At 35.6% G+C, this 27,548-nt stretch overlaps 2 protein-coding genes across 4 annotated transcripts in view; one reads left to right on the top strand and one right to left on the bottom strand.

The window, feature by feature from the left end:
- LOC144841035 (major facilitator superfamily domain-containing protein 6-like) overlaps positions 1-27,548 on the bottom strand; it is a 65,057-nt gene that overhangs the window by 4,802 nt on the left and 32,707 nt on the right. Inside the window, exon 1 of one of the 3 annotated variants that reach the window (XM_078697227.1) lies at positions 21,726-21,743. The exons of 1 other annotated variant lie outside the window; for it this stretch is intronic. The gene's annotated coding sequence lies outside the window, so the exon portion shown is untranslated. Of the gene's footprint in view, positions 1-4,085; positions 4,129-21,725; positions 21,744-27,548 lie in introns of those variants that run through there. One more of the 3 variants, XM_078697209.1, reaches the window with a different exon arrangement.
- LOC144834458 (uncharacterized) overlaps positions 17,467-27,548 on the top strand; it is a 28,522-nt gene continuing 18,440 nt past the window's right edge. Inside the window, exons 1-10 of the mRNA XM_078689260.1 lie at positions 17,467-17,764; positions 19,512-19,604; positions 21,328-21,462; positions 21,841-22,092; positions 22,472-22,714; positions 22,822-22,947; positions 23,111-23,419; positions 23,589-23,768; positions 24,279-24,398; positions 27,335-27,457. Of these exons, the coding sequence (XP_078545386.1) occupies positions 17,683-17,764; positions 19,512-19,604; positions 21,328-21,462; positions 21,841-22,092; positions 22,472-22,714; positions 22,822-22,947; positions 23,111-23,419; positions 23,589-23,768; positions 24,279-24,398; positions 27,335-27,457 (1,663 nt within the window). The 5' untranslated portion in view covers positions 17,467-17,682. The remainder of the gene's footprint in view (positions 17,765-19,511; positions 19,605-21,327; positions 21,463-21,840; positions 22,093-22,471; positions 22,715-22,821; positions 22,948-23,110; positions 23,420-23,588; positions 23,769-24,278; positions 24,399-27,334; positions 27,458-27,548) is intronic.

Here is a 27,548-nt window from a genome sequence, read left to right on the forward strand (position 1 = left end):
AGACTGTATATGAAAAATTACAAAAACATTTTTTTTTTTTTAATAAAATTCGAAACTTTGAATGGAAGTACATTTTTGAATTTTGACATGTATTTTATTCCAGCCATTTGCACTTGCAAACTATTGAAAATAACGCAGTTACACGAGAGATTTCGTGTTAATTCCGAACGAGTTCGATCATATTGTTGTCACTAGGAAGTATATGCAGAGTGAGAACAATACAATTCACCGAGTACGTGTACTAATATTAAAAGCAGGGAAGAGAGAATGTAATCTCACCCTTTCAAAGCAAATGTAGTTTTTAAGTGTTCACTTTACAGGCCTACAAATACATTCGGAGTAAGACCTAATACTTCATATTAGATAAATTATAATCAATATTAAATATGAGTATAACTCAAATATAACAGTAGCTTATTCATTATTAATATTGTTCAAAATCTTGGGAGGACAACTGGAAATGATACTTGCGTACTGACCACGTATAGACCTACTATTGAAGTAAGCAAAAGGTCATTATGACTAACATTGTTTATTATTTACTGTTTACGTAGCCGTTGTCAAACCACCTGTAGTAACACTGAAGGTGCGCAACTGTGTGTTTTGTAATGATGGTGTGCCAACACGCACAAATCAGCAGATCACACCACGGCCAATTTTGACTGTCACACCCCTATGATTCATTTCGGTATTTTGGTTTATCTTATTTGAAAGCTTAAACGATATAAATAATCTCTGGGCCATCATTAAACATATATAAACTAGACAAATCTGGTAAATTGATGGGCGATATATAAGAGTTGAAGTAATTAGCAACTGCATTACAAGGAGAACTCAACATTTTTAGTAGAAGAGGCCAGACGAAAATTAAATTACTAATTACAAGATAATTTTCACTGACATTGGCTGATCTTGATTACTTTTCTGTTTGAAATAATATTTCTGGAGAAAAAGCTTTGATGGATCATCTTAGATACATCGCATGCGCAATATTCTTTTCACACGTAAGTAGTTGATTTTTTTTTTAAAGTTAAATAAAGGCTGTTATCGCCGTTGATGATGAAAATTAGATGTTTTAAAACTTTTTAAATTTTTAAAACTTTTTAAATAAAAAAAAAATTAAATAGCACGTATACACACAAAGTACTCACGCTAGTTAGCTTAATATGTTGTTTAATTTTAAAATATTGCCTCAGCAAAGAGGTATTATTTTTTAAAAATGATTATAATTGTATGGCATTGTCCAATCTATTTTCGAAAACGTGTTTTGTTCATTTCATTTCATTTTCTTTACTCCACCAATCATAAACAAATGAAAAACAACGGTGAAGAAATATTGAGACTTGCTCTAATCTAGGCATGGGTCTCCATTTTACAATTAACAACAATGAAAAGTGAAGAAGTAACTGGAAAAATCACCCGATACTCGTTTCGTTTCGTTCCTAGACCACATGATCTAGGACATTTATTCGTAATATTTATCTGCAGTTTCTTTTCTCCTGGCTGTATAACCATCTCGCAGTCTAATTATCATCTATAGACATAGAACGAACAAGGTCTTGAAAGGCTTGATTTTTAAACGAATCGAAAATTAAATAGAAAGGTGTACTCCTATTGATTCATTAATTTAGTTTCAATTATTCTCTCAGTCAATTATGTATGGCCTACTGTATTTAGTTTTGCAATTAAAACTTTATATAACTTTTTTTTCCAACATAACGGTAAATTACTAAAACTTTATACCGAAACGTATGAAAATTAGTCTGAAAATTTCCCAAGATGAGACCATGGACCAAGATCCAACGCAGATGTGAAAACCGTTTGATACCTAAATTGACATAATTATGATTGAATAGATTGTAAATTGAGTATTACAAAAAAACTAAAAAAAAACTTTATGTCCAACATTAATTTAGCGATCAATTTCTACAGATTATTGTAGTTCTCGCATAGAAGTAACAAAACCAGTTTTAAAACCAAATGTAAAAGTCATTTCTCGGCTAATGTTTCTTAAAATATACCCAAAGTCCATAAACTTGGCATTTATCCTAAAACAAAAACCCTGGACTTCAAACTGGTTATTTCTACTCTATCAACGATAACGTATTGATAAAAAGTAGAATGTGTAACCTAAAATAACCACTGAAAATCTATTTTTATATTCTATGTCTATATTTAATATATAATTTAATCAAAAGTTACTTATCGTAATCTTTATTATCTAATTAGATAGGGGCAATGACAATTTGGTTAGTTAGTTTATGGCGTAACGATTACCGTAAGTGTTTAAACGACTGCCGTTGATCTAACTATTCCCTAAAATGGAATAACTTTGATACGAATTAAACAATAGAAACACAAATGAAGTGCTTTTACGGTAGGTTTATGTCTTATTTACATGTTAACAAAAATCACCCAATCAAAGTCAAAAGTAACATTTATTTCAATAACTCTACAACTTTACGAAAGTAACTACATAATTTAGGAAATGTACACCAGTATTTAAAAAATAAGTCTCTGTTTTGAAAGGTTGGCCCATAGTCATTTATCCTTCATACGTACTACAGTATTGACATTGTTGATTATTGTCGCTCGAGCAATGTCAAACAAACTATATAGACATAGTATACTGTATTTGAATGTTCTGATCACGTTCTGTAAACATTCAAATAGCTTTACAATGATTATTAATTCTCATTATTACTAATTTGAAGTATTTGTTTTAAGAACAGTCAACACTGGTGCATCTAAAGTAATCTATTTTACTTCAATTGTTGTAACCTTACGTTTTGTCAAATCCCTCAATAATCAAGTGCAATTTATTCAATATTAAAATGCAGTCAAAGATTTTGCACCTTTAGGGTATTGGGATTGGTTAATGTTATAGAGGCTAATTTCAAACTTTACAGTATTTTAAAATTTCGGTATTCTTAGATAATAATGATTAGATAATGATAATAATTCGTTCGGAATAAAGTTAACTTAATGTATTCAATATTAAGATGCGCTTGTGTTTTGCTTCATACACCTCGAGATGATTGGTCAAGATAAAACTTTACAGTACTTTAAATAACATTAGAAATGTCTGTATTCTTAGTTAATTATTCTAATTCTAGTGATTAGATAATGATTATAATTCGTTCGGAATGAAAAGTCAAATTAACATTAAAGGATGTTTGTATTTCTTCAGCTGATGTCTTTGGCTTGGTGTGACGGAACCATTTCTGTTCAGTTTATTGATTACAAAGGTAACCAGAAAGATTACAACGACAACAACTGTGATCCTTTTGGTGGAAATTGTGACATTGTATTCAAAATATGTCTGGGAAAGACAAGCAGGTAAAAAACAGATCCACAGAATGTCCCGCTGCTCTACAGAGGATCTTCTTATTGTAGACTTGTCTATAGAGCAGGAACAGCCCATGTATCGCCTTTTAGCAAAAGAAGTCAGTATAAGATAAGAATGCTATAACCTGACCTCAGTTAGAAACTTTTCACTCAAAAGGTGAATAAGGGTGCTAAAGGATATGCAATTAAACTGAATGAAATTGTTTTCACTTCGCATCTGGTAAAAGGTTGTTATTGGTATTCAGAGATAGAACTAGAAATGAATCACACTAAGCATTCTGATGAAGAATACTATGATAATTATTAACGATAATTTTACAGCTTTGGTGGAAACGATGATATAGGAACATGTGATTACTGGTCCGGAGAAACTGGAGATATGGGAGATAGTGGATCCATAACGTTTGGTTCAGATATGGCTGGAGTAGCCAACCCAATAATTGATACAATAGACACCTACCAGGTAAGACTTCTGACTTGTGACTCAGGGCTTCATGGTGTCTTAGTAGACCCGGATAAATACATTATCTTAATTATTAATGAATGAAAGCCATCAATCATTAAACAAAAATCTGGCAATATTTTTGTTAACTTTCAATAATAATATTTTTTTATTGAGCGGAAATAAAAATTGAAGTATTACTCGAAGAAGATTTGATTACTGATTGCTAGAACCAGCCGAACTCTGGTATTGTTCTTTAGTTTTTAACACGATGAGGCGGCTATAAATAACACACCTTTTCAGAAGATCGTTCGGGCTGAATAAGGCCTGCATAAATCCTAAAATCAAACAGAACAAACAGAAATTGAACAATTCATGGAAACAAATATTTTATTGAAGAATAGCAATAAAGTAGTACCATGGACCTCTATTTATAGGTCCATGGTAGTAGGCCCTACATTGACTTCTTGGTGACACGCACCAAATGAACTAAAACAGAAGATCGTTTTGAGACTAAAACCATATTTTTAGAAAAGAAAATTAGTATAACCTTTTCGTGAAATAATGGTTGTGTTACTCTTACTGTTTTAGGGAGAATTCCAGATAAAAATCGACGTCTATGATAGTGACAACAACGCAGATGATCTAGTGGACAAGTATCGTCAGGATGTTATCCAGACAGCAAATGGTATAGCCCAACAATACACTCTTACTGGTCAAAGGAGCCAAGACCAGACAACGTAAGATATAACACATTTATTTGAAAATTACTTTCTTACAGGTTGCTCTTTCTCTGTTTCCATCCTTCAGGCAATATTATTTTCTATAGGAAAAAGAGCCATGGAGTGAGAAAAATATATGTCGTAGAAATTCAAAACTTCTTATTCGTTGCTACTGGAACCAAGTGGAAAGAGAGACCAATATATCTGGCACGCAGACGTTGCCAGACAAGAAGAAGCGTGTCCACAAACTACCCCACGGGACTAATAAAACTAACCCATTTAAAGGGATAATGAATATTTACAGATATAGTTAAGAAGAGAGAGTCATTTATTTTATTTAATATTATTTGGGAGATAATGTTGTCTCATGGAAACAATCAATGAAACACTAAACGTACACACAAGCCAAACTAATCAGATAGTGACAGATTATGGTCTTCAGTAGTTATCGACACTGCAGGCCAACGAATAACCCCATCAAATCTTCAAGAGTAGATTTTCCAATTTCAATAAGATATATCATTAAAGTTTTTTAATGTTAATCGTTACATCTTTAATTCTCAACAGGACTCTGGTGTCGGTTACCGTTACATGCAATGCAAACTATTATAGCAGTGATTGTGGAACGTACTGCATTGCTCAAGATTCAGACGCCGATGGCCACTACACATGCGACCAAACAACCGGTGGAAAGATCTGCAACGCAGGCTACTCTGGGTCAAACTGTAAGACTAACATTGACGAATGCACAAGTTCGCCATGCGAAAACGGGGCAACATGCAATGACAGGGTCAACGGGTATACATGCACATGTGCACCTGGTTTCGACGGTACGATATGCTCGCTAGACATTGACGAATGTAACAGCTCTCCGTGCGAATTTGGAGGTACGTGCAATGATAAGGTAAACGGCTACGAATGTGACTGTATGGCTGGCTATGAGGGTGACCGATGTCAGGTGGACATCGATGAATGTTTTTCTTCCCCGTGCTTGAATTCTGCCTCGTGTACTGATAATGTAAATGGATACTTGTGTACATGTGTTTCTGGCTACGGAGGTGTACATTGTGAAACTGATATCGACGAATGTGAAAGCAGCCCATGCCAAAACGAAGCAGTCTGTACTGACATGATTAATGGTTTTAACTGCACATGTGCAGATGGATATGAAGGAGACTTCTGCGCAACTAATATAGATGATTGTGAAAATCTGCCATGCCAGAACAATGCCACGTGCTATGATGACATCGACAGTTTTCTATGCTTGTGTGCTTTTAGTTACTTTGGAGAATTGTGTGAATTAGAAATCACTGATTGTTCAGGATCGCCGTGCAAAAATAGCGGTACTTGTGAAGAATCTAATTCTTCAATAGTCTGCCACTGTCCGTCAGGCTATATTGGTGATCTCTGTGAATGGGAAGATGACGAATGCGAAAGTATGCCATGCCAAAATGGTGCGACCTGCAATGACATCATCGATGGGTTTATCTGTTCCTGCGCACATGGCTACTACGGTACTACATGCCAAGAAGAAATAGACGAATGCGATAGTTCTCCTTGCATGAACGGAGCAGAATGCATCGACATGATTGCTAACTTCCTTTGCAATTGTACTGAAGGTTATGAAGGCAATTACTGCGAGATAGATATTGACGAATGTATGTATTCAGAATGTCGTGGAAATTCAACATGTTTTGATGCCATAGGTGGCTACTACTGCGAATGTGAGGCTGGATACGATGGTGCCTTATGTGAATTTGAACTAAACGAATGTTTTAGTAATCCTTGTAGAAATGGCGCCAATTGTACAGACGGTATCGATTACTTCACGTGCACATGCGAGCCTGGTTATACGGGTATTTTATGTGAAGAAGACATCAACGAATGTAATTCCTTTCCTTGTTTAAACAATGGTACGTGTGTAGATAAGGTAAACTCATTTTCTTGTCAGTGTGCGCGCGGATGGGAAGGTACCGTCTGCGGCATAAATCCAGACGACTGTCTACAGTCACTTTGTTCAAACAACTCAACATGTGTTGACGGTTTCGGTGAATACCTTTGTGAATGCGCTATAGGCTACCAAGGACAGCTATGTGAACGCGACGTAGAGGAGTGCATGGCAGATCCCTGTCAAAATGGTGCCTCATGTGTCGAAAAATTCGGCGGGTTCCTGTGCGTTTGTCCTGAAGGTTTCGAGGGCGGGCTATGTGAAGTAGACATCGATGACTGTGAATTCATACCATGTGAAAACAATGGGACATGCGTAGACATGGTGAGTATTATTTATTTTCTCACTATAATTAGTCTGAGGATAGTGATGAGGAACTGAATGATCAATATTGAAATATGTCTACTAAAAATAGAAATGATGATTTTTGCATTTTAGATAAATGGATATGAATGTTATTGCCCGGATGACTGGTACGGTAGCAACTGTACAACTTACATGCCAGACATGTGTCGGTATAACAACTGCACGAACAATTCCACTTGTCAAGGAGAGCTAGACGGATTCATTTGTATCTGCTTACCTGGATTTGCAGGTGAGATCATTTTAAATATTATAATATCATAATGTAAGGCGCTCCATACTGTGGCGTTCCATATATAACATTTACATGTAAAGGTGAACTGTGCTTCATGATTTCAAGATTGTTGTCTATTTTTAGGAGATTACTGTGAAGAGGATATCGATGAATGCTCTTCAATACCCTGTAGAAACAATGGAACATGTACGGAGAGCATTGATTCGTACTCTTGTGAGTGCGTTAATGGCTTTATTGGGCGTGATTGTGGCATAAACGCAGACGACTGTGTCGATGTAAAATGTCAGAATGCTGGAATTTGTCGTGATCTAATTGCTGACTTCACCTGTGATTGCGTACCAGGATTTGATGGAAAATTATGCGAAGTAAACGTTGATGAATGCGATAGTAATCCGTGTAAGAATAACGCAACGTGCATCGACGCCATTAACGGTTACAACTGTACATGCGTAGATGGGTTTCAAGGGCCTTATTGTGACGAAGATGTTGACGAATGTGTTTCGTCACCGTGTATACATGGAAACTGTACAGATAAAATAAATGGCTACGTGTGTGACTGCCAAGCTGGATTTTATGGCTCAAGTTGTGACATGGACATCGATGAATGTGCTTCGTCACCTTGTATCCATGGAAACTGTACGGATAAAATAAATGGCTACGTGTGTGACTGCCAAGCTGGATTTTATGGCTCAAGTTGTGACATGGACATCGATGAATGTGTTTCGTCACCGTGTATACATGGAAACTGTACGGATAAAATAAATGGCTACGTGTGTGACTGCCAAGCTGGATTTTATGGCTCAAGTTGTGACATGGACATCGATGAATGTGTTTCGTCACCGTGTATCCATGGAAACTGTACGGATAAAATAAATGGCTACGTGTGTGACTGCCAAGCTGGATTTTATGGCTCAAGTTGTGACATGGACATCGATGAATGTGTTTCGTCACCGTGTATCCATGGAAACTGTACGGATAAAATAAATGGCTACGTGTGTGACTGCCAAGCTGGATTTTATGGCTCAAGTTGTGACATGGACATCGATGAATGTGTTTCGTCACCGTGTATCCATGGAAACTGTACGGATAAAATAAATGGCTACGTGTGTGACTGCCAAGCTGGATTTTATGGCATAAGTTGTGACATGGACATCGATGAATGTGCTTCGTCACCTTGTATCCATGGAAATTGTACTGATTACGTAAATGGTTACGCATGTAACTGTGACTCTGGTTTTAATGGCATCAACTGTGAACTGGATATCAATGAATGCGCATCTTCACCTTGTGTCTACGGTGACTGTACCGACGACGTAGACGAGTACGTATGCACCTGCGATGTTGGCTTTGAAGGAGTCAACTGCGGCATCGAAATCAACGAATGTGCTTCCTCACCTTGTATTTATGGCAGCTGTACTGATTTTATCGGTGAATATTTTTGCAATTGCAGCGCTGGCTATACTGGATCAAATTGTGAAGAAAACATCAATGACTGTGACGGTGTTGACTGTAATAATGGACAGTGCGTTGACGAGGTAGATGGCTTCATCTGCCAATGTCTGTCCGGATTTGTAGGAGAATTCTGTGACGTGAACGTTGATGAATGCTCATCAAATCCGTGTTTAAACAATGGAACGTGCGAAGATGACATTGATAGCTTTTACTGCGTCTGCCCAATCACCTTTTCGGGAACCCTGTGTGACCAGGACGTGGATGAATGTGCAGTTGACAACCCTTGTCCTAATAACGCTGTCTGCAATAATACATTTGGCGCATTCGTCTGTGTCTGTAAAGCTGGCTACTCTGGAGAAAACTGTAAGACAGTCGATGATCTGTGTATACTTGAGCCGTGTAAAAATGGTGGAACATGTGTAACTGAAGACAAACAGTACAGGTATATCTTCAATTATTACCCAAGCTGTCGATTACATGACACTACTGATATTTGTATTCTCAAGCCCCTTGTCAAGACCTTTACAGTGGTGGAGAAGAATGGGAGAGGGTTGGGTGGGAGGGAGTTCATCTTTCTCTTTCTTTTTTTATAAGAGGGCAAAAATCGTAATGAGCTAGGCTAGTCAAGCACATTTATCATCACATTTGCTGCTGCTGGTCTCACGTTTGAAAAGGGCACTTCAATAAAATTGGGGTTCGTTCGACAATTTTACCTGCCTACCGACTATACCATGTGTCTCTACTTACTAACACTAATTACATATACACAATTCTTACTATGGGCATGTTTTCCCTAGTTAAGAAACCAACAATCAAAACTATAAACTTTCCAATATTATTTGAATATAGATGTGAATGTGGAAACGGGTTTGTAGGTACAGACTGTGACGTGGTTTTCAATCCATGCAGTTCATCACCATGTTTCAATCAAGGAGAATGCAAAGAAACGGATGGTGGAAGTTATACCTGCTCCTGTGCTCAGGAATTTACCGGCGATCGTTGCGAAATAGGTAAGAGGGTATTACAGTATACAAATATTGACCAGGTTGCGGGGCATGGTTCTAATTATAACCCAAGGCGATACTTCAAATTGAGTTATATATACTATCCTGCAGATCACCGAGGGTTATAATTTGAACCATATCGGTATATAAACGCATGTCAATATTTGTTTTATACCTCACATAAAAAACATATTCTGAGAGCCTATATTAATCCTACTCTTATATTATAGTTCCATGTTTAGACTGACTGTTGAGTATTCTCATTAGTTGATTGATGTAAAGACCCACGTCATGCCCCCTATATTTAATGCGCGCTCCTTTAGAAAGAAAAGCTTAATTTTGGGAGAAAAAAATAGAAAAATTATAAAAAAAACTGGAGAGTGGAGTTGAGGTTGGTGGGTAGGATACTCGGCTACCGACTCCCGGGTTCAAATCCTTTATCATGCCAAAAAAAGGTTTGTTTGTTTGCTGCCGGTACCTTTAAAAGGGATAGTGAATATTCGCTCATGGTTATCTATCTCTTTTTCACTAACCTCGTATGTTTCTCGTCATGATTGCATTCCATAATATTGTATCATTACTTTTAGTTTTAGTTTAAGAAATAATTTTGTTTTGCTTCTACCTAAATCCCTATCAAGCCGTTCGTTATTTTGTTTGTTTTTCTGTTTTAGAAATCTCTACTTCGTCATATACATTTTTCTTGGCGGGAAGCGTATCAAATCAAGATGAGTTGGCAGACGATATCTCAGAAATATACAGTTACTCGTCACAGACGAATGACGAAATTAACGTTGAAATACTCTCTGTAGAAGAATATGTTTCTGTTGAAACTGGGTAAGTTACCGTATGTGTAAAATTGTGATGATTGCCGAAACACTGCGAAGCTTGCCAATAATGATAAAGAGATGATGGTATCTGTAATTCATAAAATATCGAAGGTGACAAAGAATGTTCGATTGTAGGGCTAAGACGCAGTTCGACCACCATTTAGTATGTTAATGATAACAGAATTTATATACAACAGCCAGAAGAATAAATGTTTAATTGAATTGAATTGGAGTGGCGAAACACAGATTCATCACTCACGTGGCGGAGACAATGTGGATAACGGATTATGATTAGGCCTACTACGTTTCTAACAACAACCATTACAATTTTTCTACACTACTGCTATGTTGTATTGTCTTCCTCATCTTTAGAGAACCTGTCAGTAAAGTACAATTCATAATAATTGTTAACAACACTGCTCAATCTAGTGAAGAAATCGAGTCAAAGGTCGCAGAAACACCACCGGAAGTAATTGAAGAAAGTTTGGGAGCAAAACCTTTCACAGGAGAAGCGGTGCCAAAGGATGAATATACAGAAGATAAGGTATGGAGCGCAAACTAAAATACTGGCTATTAAATAAATACCATAGCTATTATCGTTGTTTGTTAATTTATTTATTAATTGTTTTTGTTGAGTATTTCCGAAGAAGTGAAACTGAAGTGCGCCACCTTCTTTAGAATAAGTTGCCAAACTTGGGCTGGTTTACAAAGTGACGTCATTGAGTCGTGACGGTGCTCACCAGATTTCACAAAGCACTCCACTCCAGGATGTGAAATTATTAGATAATGCCTCATTTTTTTAAAATTTATTTGTAATCTTTTTTAGGGATGGTTTGAAGAAAATTGGATTTGGTTAATGTTTCTCATTTTTGGGTTATCAGCAGGAACGGTGTTTATTGCGATATTTGTTACCAGAAAAGATAGGTACAGGTAACTAATAATTATTTTCATTCAATTATACACTTCAATGATTAATACAAAATGTACATTATCCTGTAGTATTATCATATGGATAAGTGTCCTGGGGGTAAATATTGTTTTCGTTTAAATGGAACTTTATTCTAAAAAATACAAAACATTCAAATAAGAATAATAATAATAAGTTAAAATTTATTATTCTTAATGGTAGCAAAATATATATAAGTCAAAGATGTCCTTCAGGTGAAATGGCATCCTGAGATGAGATCGTGTCTTCTTGTACTTAACAGTACAGTTTTATTTTTGTTACGTTATTATTATTACAAGGAAAAAATATCGAAGTATCGATTCATTTGAGATATGATTAGCGCTCACTGGCTAACCCCAGGGGCCCGGAGCTTATGGGGGGCAGTGCCAATAGGAAAAAAAACAGGCATTAAAATATGCCAAAAATGCTAAAAACGTTGGAACTTGGAGGGCCACTTAGGTTTCCTCAGGCCTCTGCGTTACGCCACTGGATGACTATACATTATTATTCCCAATATACTATAAGAAATTACAATTCTCGTTGCATTATTTTCCGTTCACTCTAGATCCCATGGTTTAACATTAATTTAATCAGTAAATTAACAATTAAATTGAATGTTCTTTTGTTTTATTGAACATTTTCACAGTTTATATTTTAGATTTTTCTAAAACTTATATAGGCCTAAGTTGTTTTTAAGTTTGTTTGATTCAGTATGACACTGATGGTGCCGTCATATTAATGAACAAATAAAATATGAATGCTTTTAGGATATAATAAAAAATAAAATGCAGTTGGTTGTGAGGTTCGATTCATAAGGGAACCTAGCCGGCACAATGCGCGCATACACAACCCAAACGACGTTAATACGTTAGTAGTTTTATTTGGGAGAACCTAGCCGGCCCAATGCGCACATCACAACCCACACGACGTTAATACGTTAGTAGTTTTATTTGGGAGGAACCTAGCCGGCCCAATGCGCACATCACAACCCACATGAAGTTAATACGTTAGTAGTTTTATTTGTTTCATAATTTTATAACTTTACCGGAAACTAGCAACAATACTTGTCGGATTAATGAATACAATGACAAAGAATTTGTTGATTCGGTTACATGGGCAGCAAATGTTATCCTTCAACACCGGTAATCAAAGGAAAATATTTAATAACTGACCGGTGACGTGTTTAGCACGATGCACACGCCTATAAGACCGGTGTAAACAACACACCCAAGTCGAGTTCATTGATTTAACGGTTTTAGAGTTCATAGGATATTACTATATTATCTTGGCGTTATATAGTTTATGATTATATTTATTATTATAATTCAATTGTTTTGGGGTTATTTTTATTAATTCCTTTCCGATACGCACCTATCGATCGATGATTGTATTTGGGGATTCATTTCAGAAATTGTCTTTTTAAAACTATTTTATTGCCTCTTTTTAAGTCCGTGCTTAGGTCAATTACAAATTTGTTTTATTCCTTTTTGCATTTTCAATCCTTTTATCGTAAATGTACATAGGCCTATATATGTTTGTCTTTGTATTGTTATTTTATTGTTTTAGCAAGTTTTAAAGAATTTTGTTAACCTTTTATTTTCTATAAACAGGACCATATGTAAAACTGGTGCTACATATACAATACCTGATATGTTTTTATCCTGTATAAATATGTTTTAAATTGTAAAAAATAAATTAATTAAATTAATCGATACGTACCTCTATCGAGGGAAAAAGTCATTGTGCGCATGATCAGAAACACGGCGCCGAATGTAAAGCTCTGTCTACACTATCTAACTAGTTTGACAAAAAAGTTTGATGTGCTCAAATATGGTAGTGATATGCTTAAATGTGGTAGTGATACGACATCATCATGTCCATATAATATGAACACATCACATCTTATTGTCACATAGTTTGATAGTGTAGACAGAAGTTAGGTTGATCATGGATATACGGGTCGCCAACTGAAAGAAAATTCGATTTAAAAGAAGGATCATAAACAAAATATGATTTTCATAATTCGATGGAGAACTAAGGTTCAAAAGCTCAAAATCCTACAATGTGAATTAAAAGTGTTCAAATATTGTTTGCGATTAATAATGAATGTACATGTATAATTCAAAGGCATCCACCATTCATTCAAGGACGATATTGCGTGGGAACATAAGCGTCAATTTTTTTTTAAATAGAAGGCATTTACCATTTATGGGATAACCGAATAATAATAATAATATGGGGTTGATTTTTTTTGTCGACAGGTCAAAAGATGTTAGTGATGTACTGGATGATGACTACACAGACGGTGCACTAAACAGTGGTTTTAGCATGGCTGATGTACCAGTAGACAATCAAGAAACAAAGAAAAATCACGTAGAATTTAACAATCAGGCGTATGAAACGTCAGTGGTCAATGAAATACTAAATGACGCTTATGCTGAAATAGATGAAAATAGATAAAATGGAATATTTTATAGTAGTTCAAATTTACATTAAAATATACATTATACATTTTATATTTAAAGCAAAATATTTTGATATTGTATTATATTATGCTGAGTAAACCCTACGAAAAAGATATGACGATAAAAGGGAATAGGTTATAGTAGTTCAAATTTACAGTAAAATATACATTATAAATTTTATATTTTCGGCATAAAAATATTTTTATACTGTACTATATTATGCGGAGTATACCCTACGTTTGTACATATAGACTGGATTACAAAGCGGATAACACACGGTGTGTTTTTCTACTATGGCGTTGGCTCGTTTTGGTTGATTTGTACACCTTATACAACGCATGTACATCATGATTTTATAAAATAATATATAAAATAGTTGTCCTGTGGAAATTGCCCTAGTTGTCCGGGTAGTAGTTATCCTAGTGGGTAGTTGTCCTAGGGGGTAGTTGTCCTAGGAGGTAGTTGTCCTAGTGGGTAGTTGTTCTAGGGGAAGTTGTCCTAGTGGGTAGTTGTCCTAGGGGTAGATGTCCTAGTGGGTAGTTGTCCTAGGGGGTAGTTGTCCTAGAGGGGGGTAGTTGTCCTAGGGGGTAGTTGTCCGGGTGGTAGTTATCCTAGTGGGTAGTTGTCCTAGTGGGTAGTTGTCCTAGTGGGTAGTTGGGGTAGTTGTCCTTCGGTGGTAGTTGTCCTAGTGGGTAGTTGTCCTAGTGGGTAGTTGGGGTAGTTGTCCTTCGGTGGTAGTTGTCCTAGTGGGTAGTTGTCCTAGGAGTGTAGTTGTGCTAGGGGGTGGTTGTCCTAGGGGTAGTTATCCTAGGGGGTAGTTGTGCTAGTGGGTAGTTGTCCTAGTGGGTAGTTGTCCTAGGGGGTAGTTGTCCTAGGGTGTAGTTGTTCGGGTGGTAATTGTCCGGGCGGTAGTTGTCCTAGGGGGTAGTTATCCTAGTGTAGTAGTTTTCCTGGTGGTAATTGTCCGGGCGGTAGTTATAGGATAATAATTATAATTCAACATTTATTAATTTCTATCAATGGTAAACAATACAATAAAAAAAGTGGTAATATATAATAAAACAATACAACAATACCATTAATATATGATCTTGCAAAAAGGGATTTCTTGTCACGCAAGACCCATAAACAAGAAAAGATATTGTAGATAGTGTATACAAACTACTCTTTATTACTACTCTACTATTATGCAATGCAGCAGGTGCCACGTAGTAGTTTAATGACTCAAAGGTATCTGGTGGTATGGTTCTATATTAGTGCAATTATTTCGTTTTCGAAATTATTCGAATACTGTCGTTAGAATATGGTGCTTTTTTATTATAGCGCCGGTTCGATTCTACCCATAGACAGTCAAACACAATTCAATCATGTGTCGTATTTGACAACATATTATTATTCATAATTATAGTTTATGGATGTTTGGGAAAGACAAATTATGAAAATATAAATTTAGTTTTATTCAATTTTTTTGAGAATGAGAAAAATACTCCCATCCGAGATTCGAACCCGGAATTTTCTTCTTGATATGCAGATACCCTAAAAATGGTATGGTTCGGATTGATAGCCACTCTTTCGACGTGTTACGTATATTTACTCGACGTTGAGGCGTTTACTGACAGCGGCGATTATGAACAAGTTTCGGTTGTTGTACTTAAAGCTTGGTTTCAACTATAGTGGAAATCAAACTTTAATTCGACAGCGGTTATGGGGATAACGTTTGTCTCGTACGTTATTCAACCGACAGCAGCACTTGTTTCATCATTAATGACGGTAGTCTGTGCATTGGCGTAACTTCTATGAGCGCTCACTGGCTAAACCCAGGGGCCCCGGATCTTATGAGGGCCTCTGAGCAGTATCCAGAGGGAAAAAAACAGGCATGCCGAGACCTCCCGCGTTGGAGGGCCACTTGGGGGTTCTTAAAGCGTGGTTCCCACTAAACACAACGTAGTGACGTATCGACGCAAAGTGCTGTATTGCGTAATCACAAGTGGGAACCGACGATGCAATAAGTGCTGCAAACATCGTAGGTTTGATTTCACGCAGGCGGGGGCAAACACAATGATTGGAAGGGAATTTTCTTACGTTGCGTAGATTGCGTTACGTTGCGTCGCTAGTGAGAACCAAGCTTAAGCCAGGGGCATCAGGCCTCTGCGTTACGCACTGCTGTGTTACATTGTTGTCTCAGGTATAAGTAAATCAATCTCAACAATGAGTTGTGTTAGTATTGTAAATATCGTTTTAATGATTTTGTTATTAAAAAATACTGAACTGTAATAAACAGCTGATGTCAAAATGTCGTTATTGTCACTTGCCAAAGCCACACCACAATTAAATACATTTCGTTGATATAAAGTTTGCGGTCTATTATATTATATTTAGTTCTGTTGAGTTTATACTATATTTCCAGTTACGGGCCGGACATTGTGCATTCTCACTCCCGAGGAAGATCAAAGTATACTGATAGAAATGTCAGTCAGTCAGAACTAAATATACGTTGTGTACCGCAAACTTTATATCAACATAATTATTGATTTCGCCATGCACACCTTCTAACAATATAAATACATTTCATTAGAAGAAAAAACCTGCGTGTAGGCCTAACTGTAGACCGCGTGTGAGTGATGAGAAGTAAGGCATCAATTCCTGCGTGTAGGCCTAACTGTAGACCGCGTGTGAGTGATGAGAAGTAAGGCATCAATTCCTGCGTGTAGGCCTAACTGTAGACCGCGTGTGAGTGATGAGAAGTAAGGCATCAATTCCTGCATGTAGGCCTAACTGTAGACCGCGTGTGAGTGATGAGAAGTAAGGCATCAATTCCTGCGTGTAGGCCTAACTGTAGACCGCGTGTGAGTGATGAGAAGTAAGGCAGCAATTCCTGCGTGTAGGCCTAACTGTAGACCGCGTGTGAGTGATGAGAAGTAAGGCATCAATTCCTGTAAATTGCCTTTACAATATCATACTTTATTTTAGCTTATGTGAGCACGGAGGAAATAATATTTGAGTTGTTGGCCGGATCACTAACGTTACCGTTTTTATGTATATTGAATAAATACATTTGTAACGTAAATATTACTAAATAAGCGAGCGTAAAAAATACCACAGGTTGTAACACGCACCGAGTTACTCGATTCTCGTATTCTATCGACAATAAACATCTCCGGCAGTTTCTTGCCTGCGGACTAAAAACTTTCTCCCGCATGAGTTACTGTTTATGCCAGTAACCCCGCTTGATATACCCCGTGTGCGGAGTTTCTTGTTGCTTGACACCGTACGCGAATCGATTGTTTGTTAGATGTGTAAGCGCTCTACCAATTGACCACTTTGTGCCTTTACGAAGACAATACAATTAATGATTACGCTTTCATAATTTATCGTTCAGAACAGAGAGTTGTACGCAATACCATTGTCAAGTAAAATACCATAACAACACCACAAAGCAAGCACAACGCCCAACAGACAAAACTATTAAACGGACATAAAACCAACCCAAACTGTCAAAAATATTTGTGAAAGAAGACAAAACAAATGACTTATTAAAAAAAACACTGGGATAGTAGATCTCAATTACGTCAATTCTCAATGAATGGTTTTCTGATCTTAACATAATCCATTGACAATGCTCAGTCAGGTGTCCCAATAGTCAATAGATAGGAGGCGTGATGGCCCTTATGTACTCGAGAAAACACAAAACTTAGTAACTCCGCAAACCACACGACTGAGAGTGCATACGGGATAATATTGCGCATTTTGTATGACAGATAGTTTGACATATTATTCATCAGAACAACTGTCACCTGTATTTTATTTCAACCTGCAAATTATTATGGATAAACAATTGGATATAATTTGTTAACTCTGCTTTAAAATATTTTATTCAATTTAAAAAGAAACTTTTTGATCGTTTTATATTTCGTGCAAAAACTGTTTACAATGGGGATCGTGTCGTGGAGCCAGACATTATTTATTAAACACATAATAATAATATTAACTTTACTGCCATGCTGTGTATTAGGTAAGTGGATTTTTATACTCTTCTTTTTTTTCCCATTTTATTCTATTATCGTTAATTATTGTAAAACGTTAATTAATTAACAATTTTTATTAAAAAAAATAAGTAAGTTCTCTTTAGCAATACAATATTAATTTTCAATGACTACGTATAAATCTTTGGTAATTAAATTCTATTTAATATTTTAGATACTTAAACCGATTTATAAGAGTGAGAAAATAGAAATTGCACTTTTCGCAATTATTTGAGACAGAGTATATAGAACTTATTATTCAATCTCATTTATTTAATCTTTTAAACTAATACTTATTCAGCCCATTTTCCTCAGAAAGATAATGATGGTCAGAAAATTTAAACTAGGACAAATCCTTTGAAAGACCCATATTATTTTAAGGGACACTTTCCCGTAACACGAAAGAAGGACAATGTAATAGATGTTTTAACACTGCGGCCAGAAACGCCGGTGGTACCTTTAGGTACCGAATGTGTCATAATATAACATACAGAACATAATATTATCATGTTCTGTGATAATTCGATTTATAACATTAAAATACTAAAATAGTTTTTATTTATACTATGCAAATCTGTTGGCTTTTTCTTAAATAAACCAGGACTTTTACAACTGCTTAATGCATTCCAATAGAAACCTTTAAGACGATGTTCCTCCTTGAAATTGTTTACCTATTGTTCGTCTATTATTGTACGAAAATGACTCGTTCACACATAGAGGAATTAGTAAATCCTGTATGGTCCGCAGTAATGTGAAGAAGGTCAAAGAAAACAAAAAACTCATTCACAATTATACAATAGATGAATGAAGTATTGTCAATGGTCTATCGGTCTACGCCCATGCCGGTTTTCAAATTTTTACAAGAATCTTTAAAATGACCAGCGAGAAACATCGTATAAATATTTAAGCCGTTTTTCCACTAGGCGAATATATTCGCGCGAATAGAAAGCGTCAGCTTATATGCATACCGTAGAGAGGGAATACGCTTGCGTATAAGCTGGCGCTTTCGATTCGCGCGAACAAATTCGCCTAGTGGAAAATCGTCCTCTTATGCCACAAAATGTTTTCAAAAAGTTTATCATGCTCGATGTAGGTGGAGTGGTGTTTTTTATTTTGTGTATATTATTATATTATATTTAATTTGTTTTTCACTGTAAACCAGTTTATTTTTAACGAAGGCGCTATTTATTACAATATTTTTATCAATTATCAATTTAATTTTGTCAAGTCATTATAAAACATTGAACGTAAAATCGACGATTTTCTCATGGGAGGGAGTGGCTGTGTTTTTTTTAATTTTTAGCTTGGTCACTAAATTAATTAATTACAGAATGGAACTTGGGCCAGGGCAAAATATATAGGTTTTTGTATATGAAAGTATTTAATTCTGTTTTCCCGACTGTTTTCAAGCGACATAAGTAAAGTTTTAAAAAAAGGCAGCACTTGCACGGAGATCGCTGTCTTATCACTTCGGCCGCCGGTTATGGAACGCCTAATGTCACCTAGTATCATAGATAATAACATAACCTTTCATGCTGTTTTACGGAATTTGCCGTGTAAAGATATAGAATCGGGTAATTGTTGCAACGACGCAAGATAAAAAATGTCAAACTTGGCATGGAGCTTAATTGACCAAGACGATTGTTGACGAGGTTATAACGAATGTATAATAATACAATGCCCGTACACGCATTTCATTATACACTACCATAATTACATTCATTTATTCTTTTACAGAAACAACCGTATATGAATCAACTACAATGGATTTATACACTGAAGGGGTTACAGACGTTACAGAATCAACAACTCCACAAGTAACAACAGAAGGTAGGTAGCAACCCTAAAAAAGCCCGATATTCTGTGCGAGTTTCTGATCAATGAGGAGTGGCGACTATATTTGATATAGTCCACCAACCATCTTTCCCACCAAAATAGATTTTGAAATGTTTACACACGTATACAGATCATGTCATATAGCATGCACTCTGTTTGGCATAAAACATTATTGGTATTATTGTTAGCGCCTTGAGCACTTTTAGTGGATATTTGCGCTATATAAATTGTTATATTATATTTTATTATATTATAGAAAGTCCAATCGGCAGTTTCATCCATACCACCAAACACGCATTTTGCATTCCACTCATCCAACAACAATGTTTGTTAAAACACATGAAAGAATGTTAAAAAATCTCTCCCCCGCTCTACAGTTCAAAGTACAACTAGGCCTATACTAATCTGAAAAAAAAAGATATATAATATATGAAAAAAATTGCATTAAAGAAAGATCACAAACGTTGTATTATTATTTATAATGGTTAGCATAAAAACTGTGATCTTTCTTCGATGCATTGTCATTTTTTTTCCTTCTTTAAAATAATGGCGACACATTATCGTCTAAGAAACTTTTCTATATTTATACACGCCCACTGCGGTTGTTGTCTCAATACAACGTTTGAAAGAATTACATATCGTATGATACCACAAAGTTTTTACTGAAATATTATATTCAACCAAGAATCTTTCAAGAAAGCATTAAATGTTGTCAATCAAATTGAACTATACAATTTGGTGCCTGTTCACACGTAAATGCATTCGACCATGAATCGTTATAAGTTCAAAAGCAACGCCCATTTGGGCGACCATGAAAAAACGAGTATTTCATAAGCGCGGTCTTACGAAATGATTATGAAATAATGAATGGCATTGCACCACCTTTAGTGGCTTTTCATTGTTGGGTGTATCTAAGCTTATACCCACGAGACAGCCCCACGTCAATAAATATACAAATAGAGCATGAAAATGAATGAACTGTTCTTTCCATTCAACGAATACTAAACATTAATTATTTGTTTTATAAAATGACCCCTACTTTTATTCAATTTATCCACCATAGCGATGATAGTGCGATTTGGTATTCTCACACAAAAGTAATATCTTGAAACTCATGTACTAGTGTTTTTAAGTATGTTGAATCATGGAGAAATAATAAATTGTTTCTCCGTGGTTTAATGTATTGTTAACTTTTCGTCTTTGTTTTGTTCAAAATTTGTTCTTCTACGTATTGCGGACCCCATTGGAAATAAGTCCCACATCGGGACTTTCATGAGCTATTCTTTACCCCTTTTTTTAGTCTTTTAAATTGTAATTGTATATATTTATATATCTTGTATCATACATTTTGTATGTTTTTAATGAGATACAAATAAATCAAATCAAAAGATCATTGACGAATGCTAGGCCATTTAAAAGGGCATTTTTTGGGTTGACAGTACATTAATGGATTATCAATATGACCGAAATTGTTACTGAGAATTTAACTGGAATTAAGCAAAAATTTAATTGCCTTAAGTAACACATTTTTATACTATAATTTAGTAGATTTGTTTCTCAACAACCATATTTTGGTTGCGTTTCATACTTGTTTTAAATTGAAATACTGACATGTTATTTACATATAGATACATTGTTGTGCCCTTTATTCTTTTATCACGCCACAAAAGAACGTACTTAAATAAAAAATAATTAATATTTGATTTATTTCTTGTAGACCCCGATCAATGTTCTTTCGAAGTATTAAATAATTGTGATTTAGTTAATGGATATTGTCAGGATACAAGTAGCGGGTACACGTGCGGGTGTAACAGTGGCTTTCAACTCGCAATGAATCAATTCGATTGTGAAGGTAAGTTAGGCCATAATATAAACGGTATTAATTATGTTTTGTATCATAGTACAGATTCCGTAATACATATTTCACATGCGATGTACTCTGTATCACGGAAGGTTAGGTTAAGGATTTTGATGATACAAGCCTCACATGTTCTACGTGTGACACTGTATAACGGAATTTGCCTATGATACTGAGGAAATTTAGCTACAGTACCGAGAACCAGTTAACATTTTAACTTATACCATGGATAAATAATTTTCTATGCTTATACTTACCAAAGAATAACAAATATGTGCACATTATAATGGACTGTAAGATATAAGAATGTTAGTTGCTGTTTATTATCGAGAATCTGGTGACTAAAAAAAGTGCTTTATTTTATTTATCTAGACATAGAAGCACCGCAAATTACCTACTGTTTTGACGCTACGTTATTAGTTGGTACGGATGAAGGAGTGAAGAATGGTACAGCCATGTGGATAGAGCCACAAGTGACAGATAACGCTGGCGATTCCGGGATCACAGTGACGCAGAATTACTATTCAGGAACGTCTTTTCCTATAGGATATTATGAAGTTATTTATACATTCTCGGACGAGGCTGGGAATACAAATTATTGTTCATTTAATGTCTCTGTATTCGGTATGAATAGCTTTTATTGTTTATTACGCAGTTCATTTAAACCATTTATTCTCCCAAACATAATTTACAGTTGACCTAAACATAATTAAAGCAATATTTTATATTATTACATCACACCTATTATGTTTATTCTTGTCATTGGTTCATTTCGTAGCATTGGTAATTTTGTTTCATTAAACAGAAAGTTTATGCTTCTTGCTCCTTGTGAACATTTTACCGCGATCTGTCGATATATTATGCGACAAAGAAAAACTTGTAACATTACGCTGTCAGAGCACGGCATGTTTTCGCGCTCTCAAAATCCCAACGCCGCCTTATTGCGTAGCCTAACTTTTGCCATTTTATTCAACTTGTATTAACTAATATACTTTTACCGCAGATGATGAGGTACCAAGGCTTAACTGCCCAAGTAATCAAGCTTATAGATTATCTGTGGGCGAGTCAACTGTGTCTGTTAACTGGACAAGCGCTACTGCAACGGACAATGTGCAAGTTGAAGATATTTACAAAAGCTCGAACATCACGCCAGGAGACTTCGACGTTGGAACGTACATGGTAACATTTGAAGCAGTTGATATTTATGGTCTTGTGGGCATGTGCACATTTTCAATAGAAGTTGGAGGTACTGTTTGCTGTTGTTCTTTTTCATACTTGTATCAATAATAATAATAATCACTTTGCAAACTCCCTCGTGTACCCGCTTTTCAACGTCCACTCTTATCTTGTTAGATGTGACATGTCCAAGTTCCTTTCGCCGTTGTCCAGTAACCGATGGTGAATGCATTTCGGAGCACAAGTTTTGTGATTTGGAAATGGATTGTCCTGATTGGTCAGATGAAAACGAACTTTCATGTAGTAAGTCATGCAGCCAGTGTTTTGATGAATTTTTAAACGATTAATTTCGAGAAGCATAATTTTGTTGTAGAACTAGATATCTTAATTTAAAGAAATTAACTTGTTAGTTATCTGATTCAAAATGTATTATAATGATTTATTAATATGAAATAATGCTTTTTAGGCGAGTGTACGTCAACACAAACACGATGTGGAGACGCCTACTGTATCGAGACAGACCGATTTTGCGATGAATTTCACTTTGATTGCCCATACGGTGATTTTGATGAGACATCTGCAATATGTGAGGGAAGCTGTCTTTCCCCAAATCCATTAAGGAATGGCGAACAGACATACCCAGAAATACACCGAAGAAGATATCTTAACAATCAGGTGATAAGGTACGCTTGTAATACTGGTTTTACAATGGTAGGCGATGCGGAACTTACCTGTATCGCCGAAAGTTTTGGAGATAACTTACCCGAATGTTTTAGTAAGTTGGATTTTTTATTTGTTCGTTTTTAGACCTTTTCTCTCAGTTTTTTATGCAGATAGTATACATGTATATTTTAACACTCCGAAAATGTCTCTTTTATTGGGTTCTACTGTGCTTTATATATCTTTACTTAGGTTAATATGATTTCTTATTTTTATTTGTATAGCTATGTGTACTAGGCCAGATGCACCGGAAAATGGAGCTGTGACGGGCAGTTCAGCAATCGACCACGGTGACACAATTCAATTCAGCTGTAACGATGGATATGACCTGCAGCCCGCGACCCCTATCACGTTTACATGTAATGATGGTTCGTTCGGTGAAGGTGTATCTAAACGCTGTTTAGGTAAGCTTAATTTAAATACAATGAACTAAGTATCCTCTTACTGAGTGTCCCCTGAATAGGGGATCTTTAGTTTTAAAACATATATTGTCCCTGATTTATTAATAAGGGTATCTTCCCTAAGAAAGGATTGCATATTAAGGGCCAGCTTCAGTAGAATTCTATGAGTTCAAACCTTGTATATTGCTAACTACTTTATGTAATTATAGAAATGTCTGTGGTATGTCACTCTAAAAAACAAAATAATATTGTGTACACTTAAAAGTAGCATTAATCTTATGCATAAAAGAATCCGTCTTATACTATTATACATCTTAGAGTCTAATAATAGCATACATTAAAACAAATATATGCCTACGCTAGTACACTATGACAGATATTAATACGAATATACAAGATTATGTGGTTTGGGTGTGGGCTTGGTGTCTCGGTAAAAGATCCTGCTAATACAAGGTTATAAACAGTATCTTATAAATCCTATTGATAATATATTATCATATTTATTTTGTTTAGATATTGATGAATGCCAACAGCAGGGCACATGTGATAGCAATGCAGAATGCACTAACATCATTGGTTCTTACTCCTGTGATTGCGTAGCAGGATATGAGGGTGACGGGTCGACATGTATAAGTAAGTTGACGCGTTTAACAACACATCATATTTCTTGGTAAACATATTAGGCGTTTGTCTCAAGCGCTTGATACAATGTTCGTAGGGTGTAGTATGTCTAGGGAGATTTTACATCTCCCTGGTATGTCAGACCTCTCAGTATGTCCATGAATAGTACTGTATAATGAAAACAAAGGGAGCCTTAACAATTAATCGTAAAAGTGTAGTTCACAGAAAACATGTTTATTTGACAAGCGCTTGATGATACGATATTCCTAGGATGCAAGTATAACATTTAAACACGTAGGCCATATCTCGACAACTTAACCGTGAAAATACAACCACAACTCCAAGCCAACTCCCTACAATTCAGAACGTCCTTGAAATGGCTTGTCCTAGAATCGCGCGGTGACGACTCCGCATTCAGATGCCTAAGGACATTTGAAGTGGAACTATAAAAATGGGTGTAACCACACAATTAATTCATGCCACAACATCGGAATTTTAAATTAAGTCATAAACAATACATTCTTGAAGCGGATCCGCTAATATCACAGTCACGATAGTCAACAGACGTCTTGCTTAACTCCTACTATTGTTATTCTTTGCCTTTAGGGAAGGCCTTTTATACCAGAAAATCCACTTAATAATCTGAGATGAAATAAACAAACCGGAGAAACTTCAAACAAACAAAACACATTACGAAATTCAATGTCTCTATATATGGAGTTACCCTTGTTTTATTTTATCTTTTCATTTAGCTTTATGATTAACTTGGAAAGGGTGATATATTAATTGTTGCTTATACAAATTGTTTGTGTTACTTTAATTAATTGAGACGGATCGAGTGTGAACGACGTGGGTGTAATAATCAATTTATATCACGCGCATTAAATTTTAACTCTTTGATTCGTAGATCCGTTTGCTAAGACCAAATCACCTTATCCCGATTTTATCCCATTGTCAATATTTTCTTTTGTATTTCGGGCTTCCCGCAAGGATACGAAATATTTGTGGTTGACGAAATTGTATTATTTATGAAATTAACTGAAATGAATTCATCAGTGACATCGCGAAAAGGCACACAGTTGATGGGCGCGTCATCACCAAATTGTTGTTTTTACATGCTTTTCGCTCGTGTTTATAGAATTCAAACACAGATACTGCTTTTTGTATGCTCATCGCCAACTTTGAGTTTTTCCATGGCGGTAACAAACATGTATTCCTGAAACTATTGAGATGTAATGCGTAACAGAGAGCAGATCGTAATTTAATCAAATGTAAACAACTGTATCACAAAATTCGATATTGGTGTCAAACTGTTTCCATTATTACAAATGAAGGAATGCTTATGCGTATACTAAAGCAATTGTTGAATACGTAATATCTAATAGGGGTGGGTTGTATCATATTTCGAATTTGCTGGGTCAGTATATCTTTTGGTTTGGCCCGCTTTTAACTATTCAGTTATATTACGTTCAATGTATTTGACAAATAGGTTAGCAAATACAGTAGACTGTTATTTTTAGTGTCACTATTTGAAGGAATTCTGGTGCTTGTGATTATGCAATACAACACTTTGCGTCAATACGTCACTGCGTTGCGTTCTAGTGGGAATCACGCTTAACTTCAATCCTGCTACTGCAATGTACAATAATGTAAACTATAATGTAATAATGAATGAAATTCTGTAATCCCAGTTTTGACTCAATGTTTTATACTTTCTAATTCAAACCACCAGTTCAACTATTATTATAACAAAAATAGTACAGCAATGCATTATTATTACATATAATCTACGCAACGTAAGCAAATTCCCTTCTAATAATAAAACATGAGATGTATGCAGCACTATTGCGTCGTCGGTTCCCACTTGTGATTACGCAATACAGCACCTTGCGTCAATACGTCGCTGCGTTGCGTTCTACTGGGAACCACGCTTTATCAACATTACAAAAACATTGAATAAAAAAAAATAAAAAAAAAGACTGTAATGATAGGCAGATATGTGGTCCCATAGATTATATAAATAATCCTAATTAAATATAAAAATATATAAACTATTTATGTAGTAATATAAATAATCCTAATTAAATATAAAAAACACATATTTAAAAAAAATCTAAATTAAAGAGTTTAAAAGGTGAAATTTAAGATTGTTTTGGAATGTTAAAATTAGTCTGTAAAAACAGTTTTTTTTAGAGAAATAAGAAATATTCGCCAGTCATCATGGGAAATTGTGGATATGAATGCTATTGGTTCTTTTCAGCCGGTTCAAATTACACAGTTATATAAATACATAGGCCCTATACCGAAATAAATAAGTCTACATTACATAATGTCTTTAGGCCTACATGAAATTGTTTCTATTAGAAACTACTTTTAACACTAGGACGATAACGACCGACGATAAATAGATTTTTCTTACATAAAACAAAAGAAAAAGTTTTCATCCTATAACTATAGGATAACCATCTATGCTTCCTTTGATGAAAATTATTTTCACACGCCCAATCAAATGGCGTCATGATTGAATAATATCGTGACAATACAACGATTTTATTGTTTGTATTAATGATGACGTCATTTGATTATTATCAATGAAAGCATAAATTATTGTGCTCTAGTTTGTAATTTTTTTGTGCTTTATTTAAGAAAAATGTATGTAGGCCTTTATCTATTTATCGTTGATCGTTATCGTCCTAGTGTAAATGGGCCTTAGACGTGATGATGTGGCAGAGTGGGTGGGTATAGCAACAGGACACTAGATCGCATTGCAAAGATAGGAACTCGTAACAGTCCTTTGATCTTATGTCTGGCTGCGACAAACAACAATAGTACTATAGGCCTAAGTACATATTCTCCGCAGCACGCGGAACAGATCGTGTCGCTGCCACAGATAAAGCCTTTGAACCCTCTCTCGCCTATAATATTAGTATTTTAATTTGTATTTTCAGACATAGACGAATGTGCACTAGGCTCGAGTAGCTGTGACGTGAACGCAATTTGCACAGACTCTGAAGGAAGTTACACGTGTGCTTGTGATGAGGGTTACAGTGGAGATGGACTCGAGTGTACCGGTAAGTTAGTTACTAATGAAAATAAATAATGTACCAGATTCTCGTCGATATTTTTTTTTACATACTGTATACTGTATATAGCGCAAAAAGG

This window comes from Antedon bifida, chromosome 1 (assembly GCF_963402885.1).
Source record: "Antedon bifida chromosome 1, ecAntBifi1.1, whole genome shotgun sequence".
Classification (NCBI taxonomy): domain Eukaryota; kingdom Metazoa; phylum Echinodermata; class Crinoidea; order Comatulida; family Antedonidae; genus Antedon; species Antedon bifida.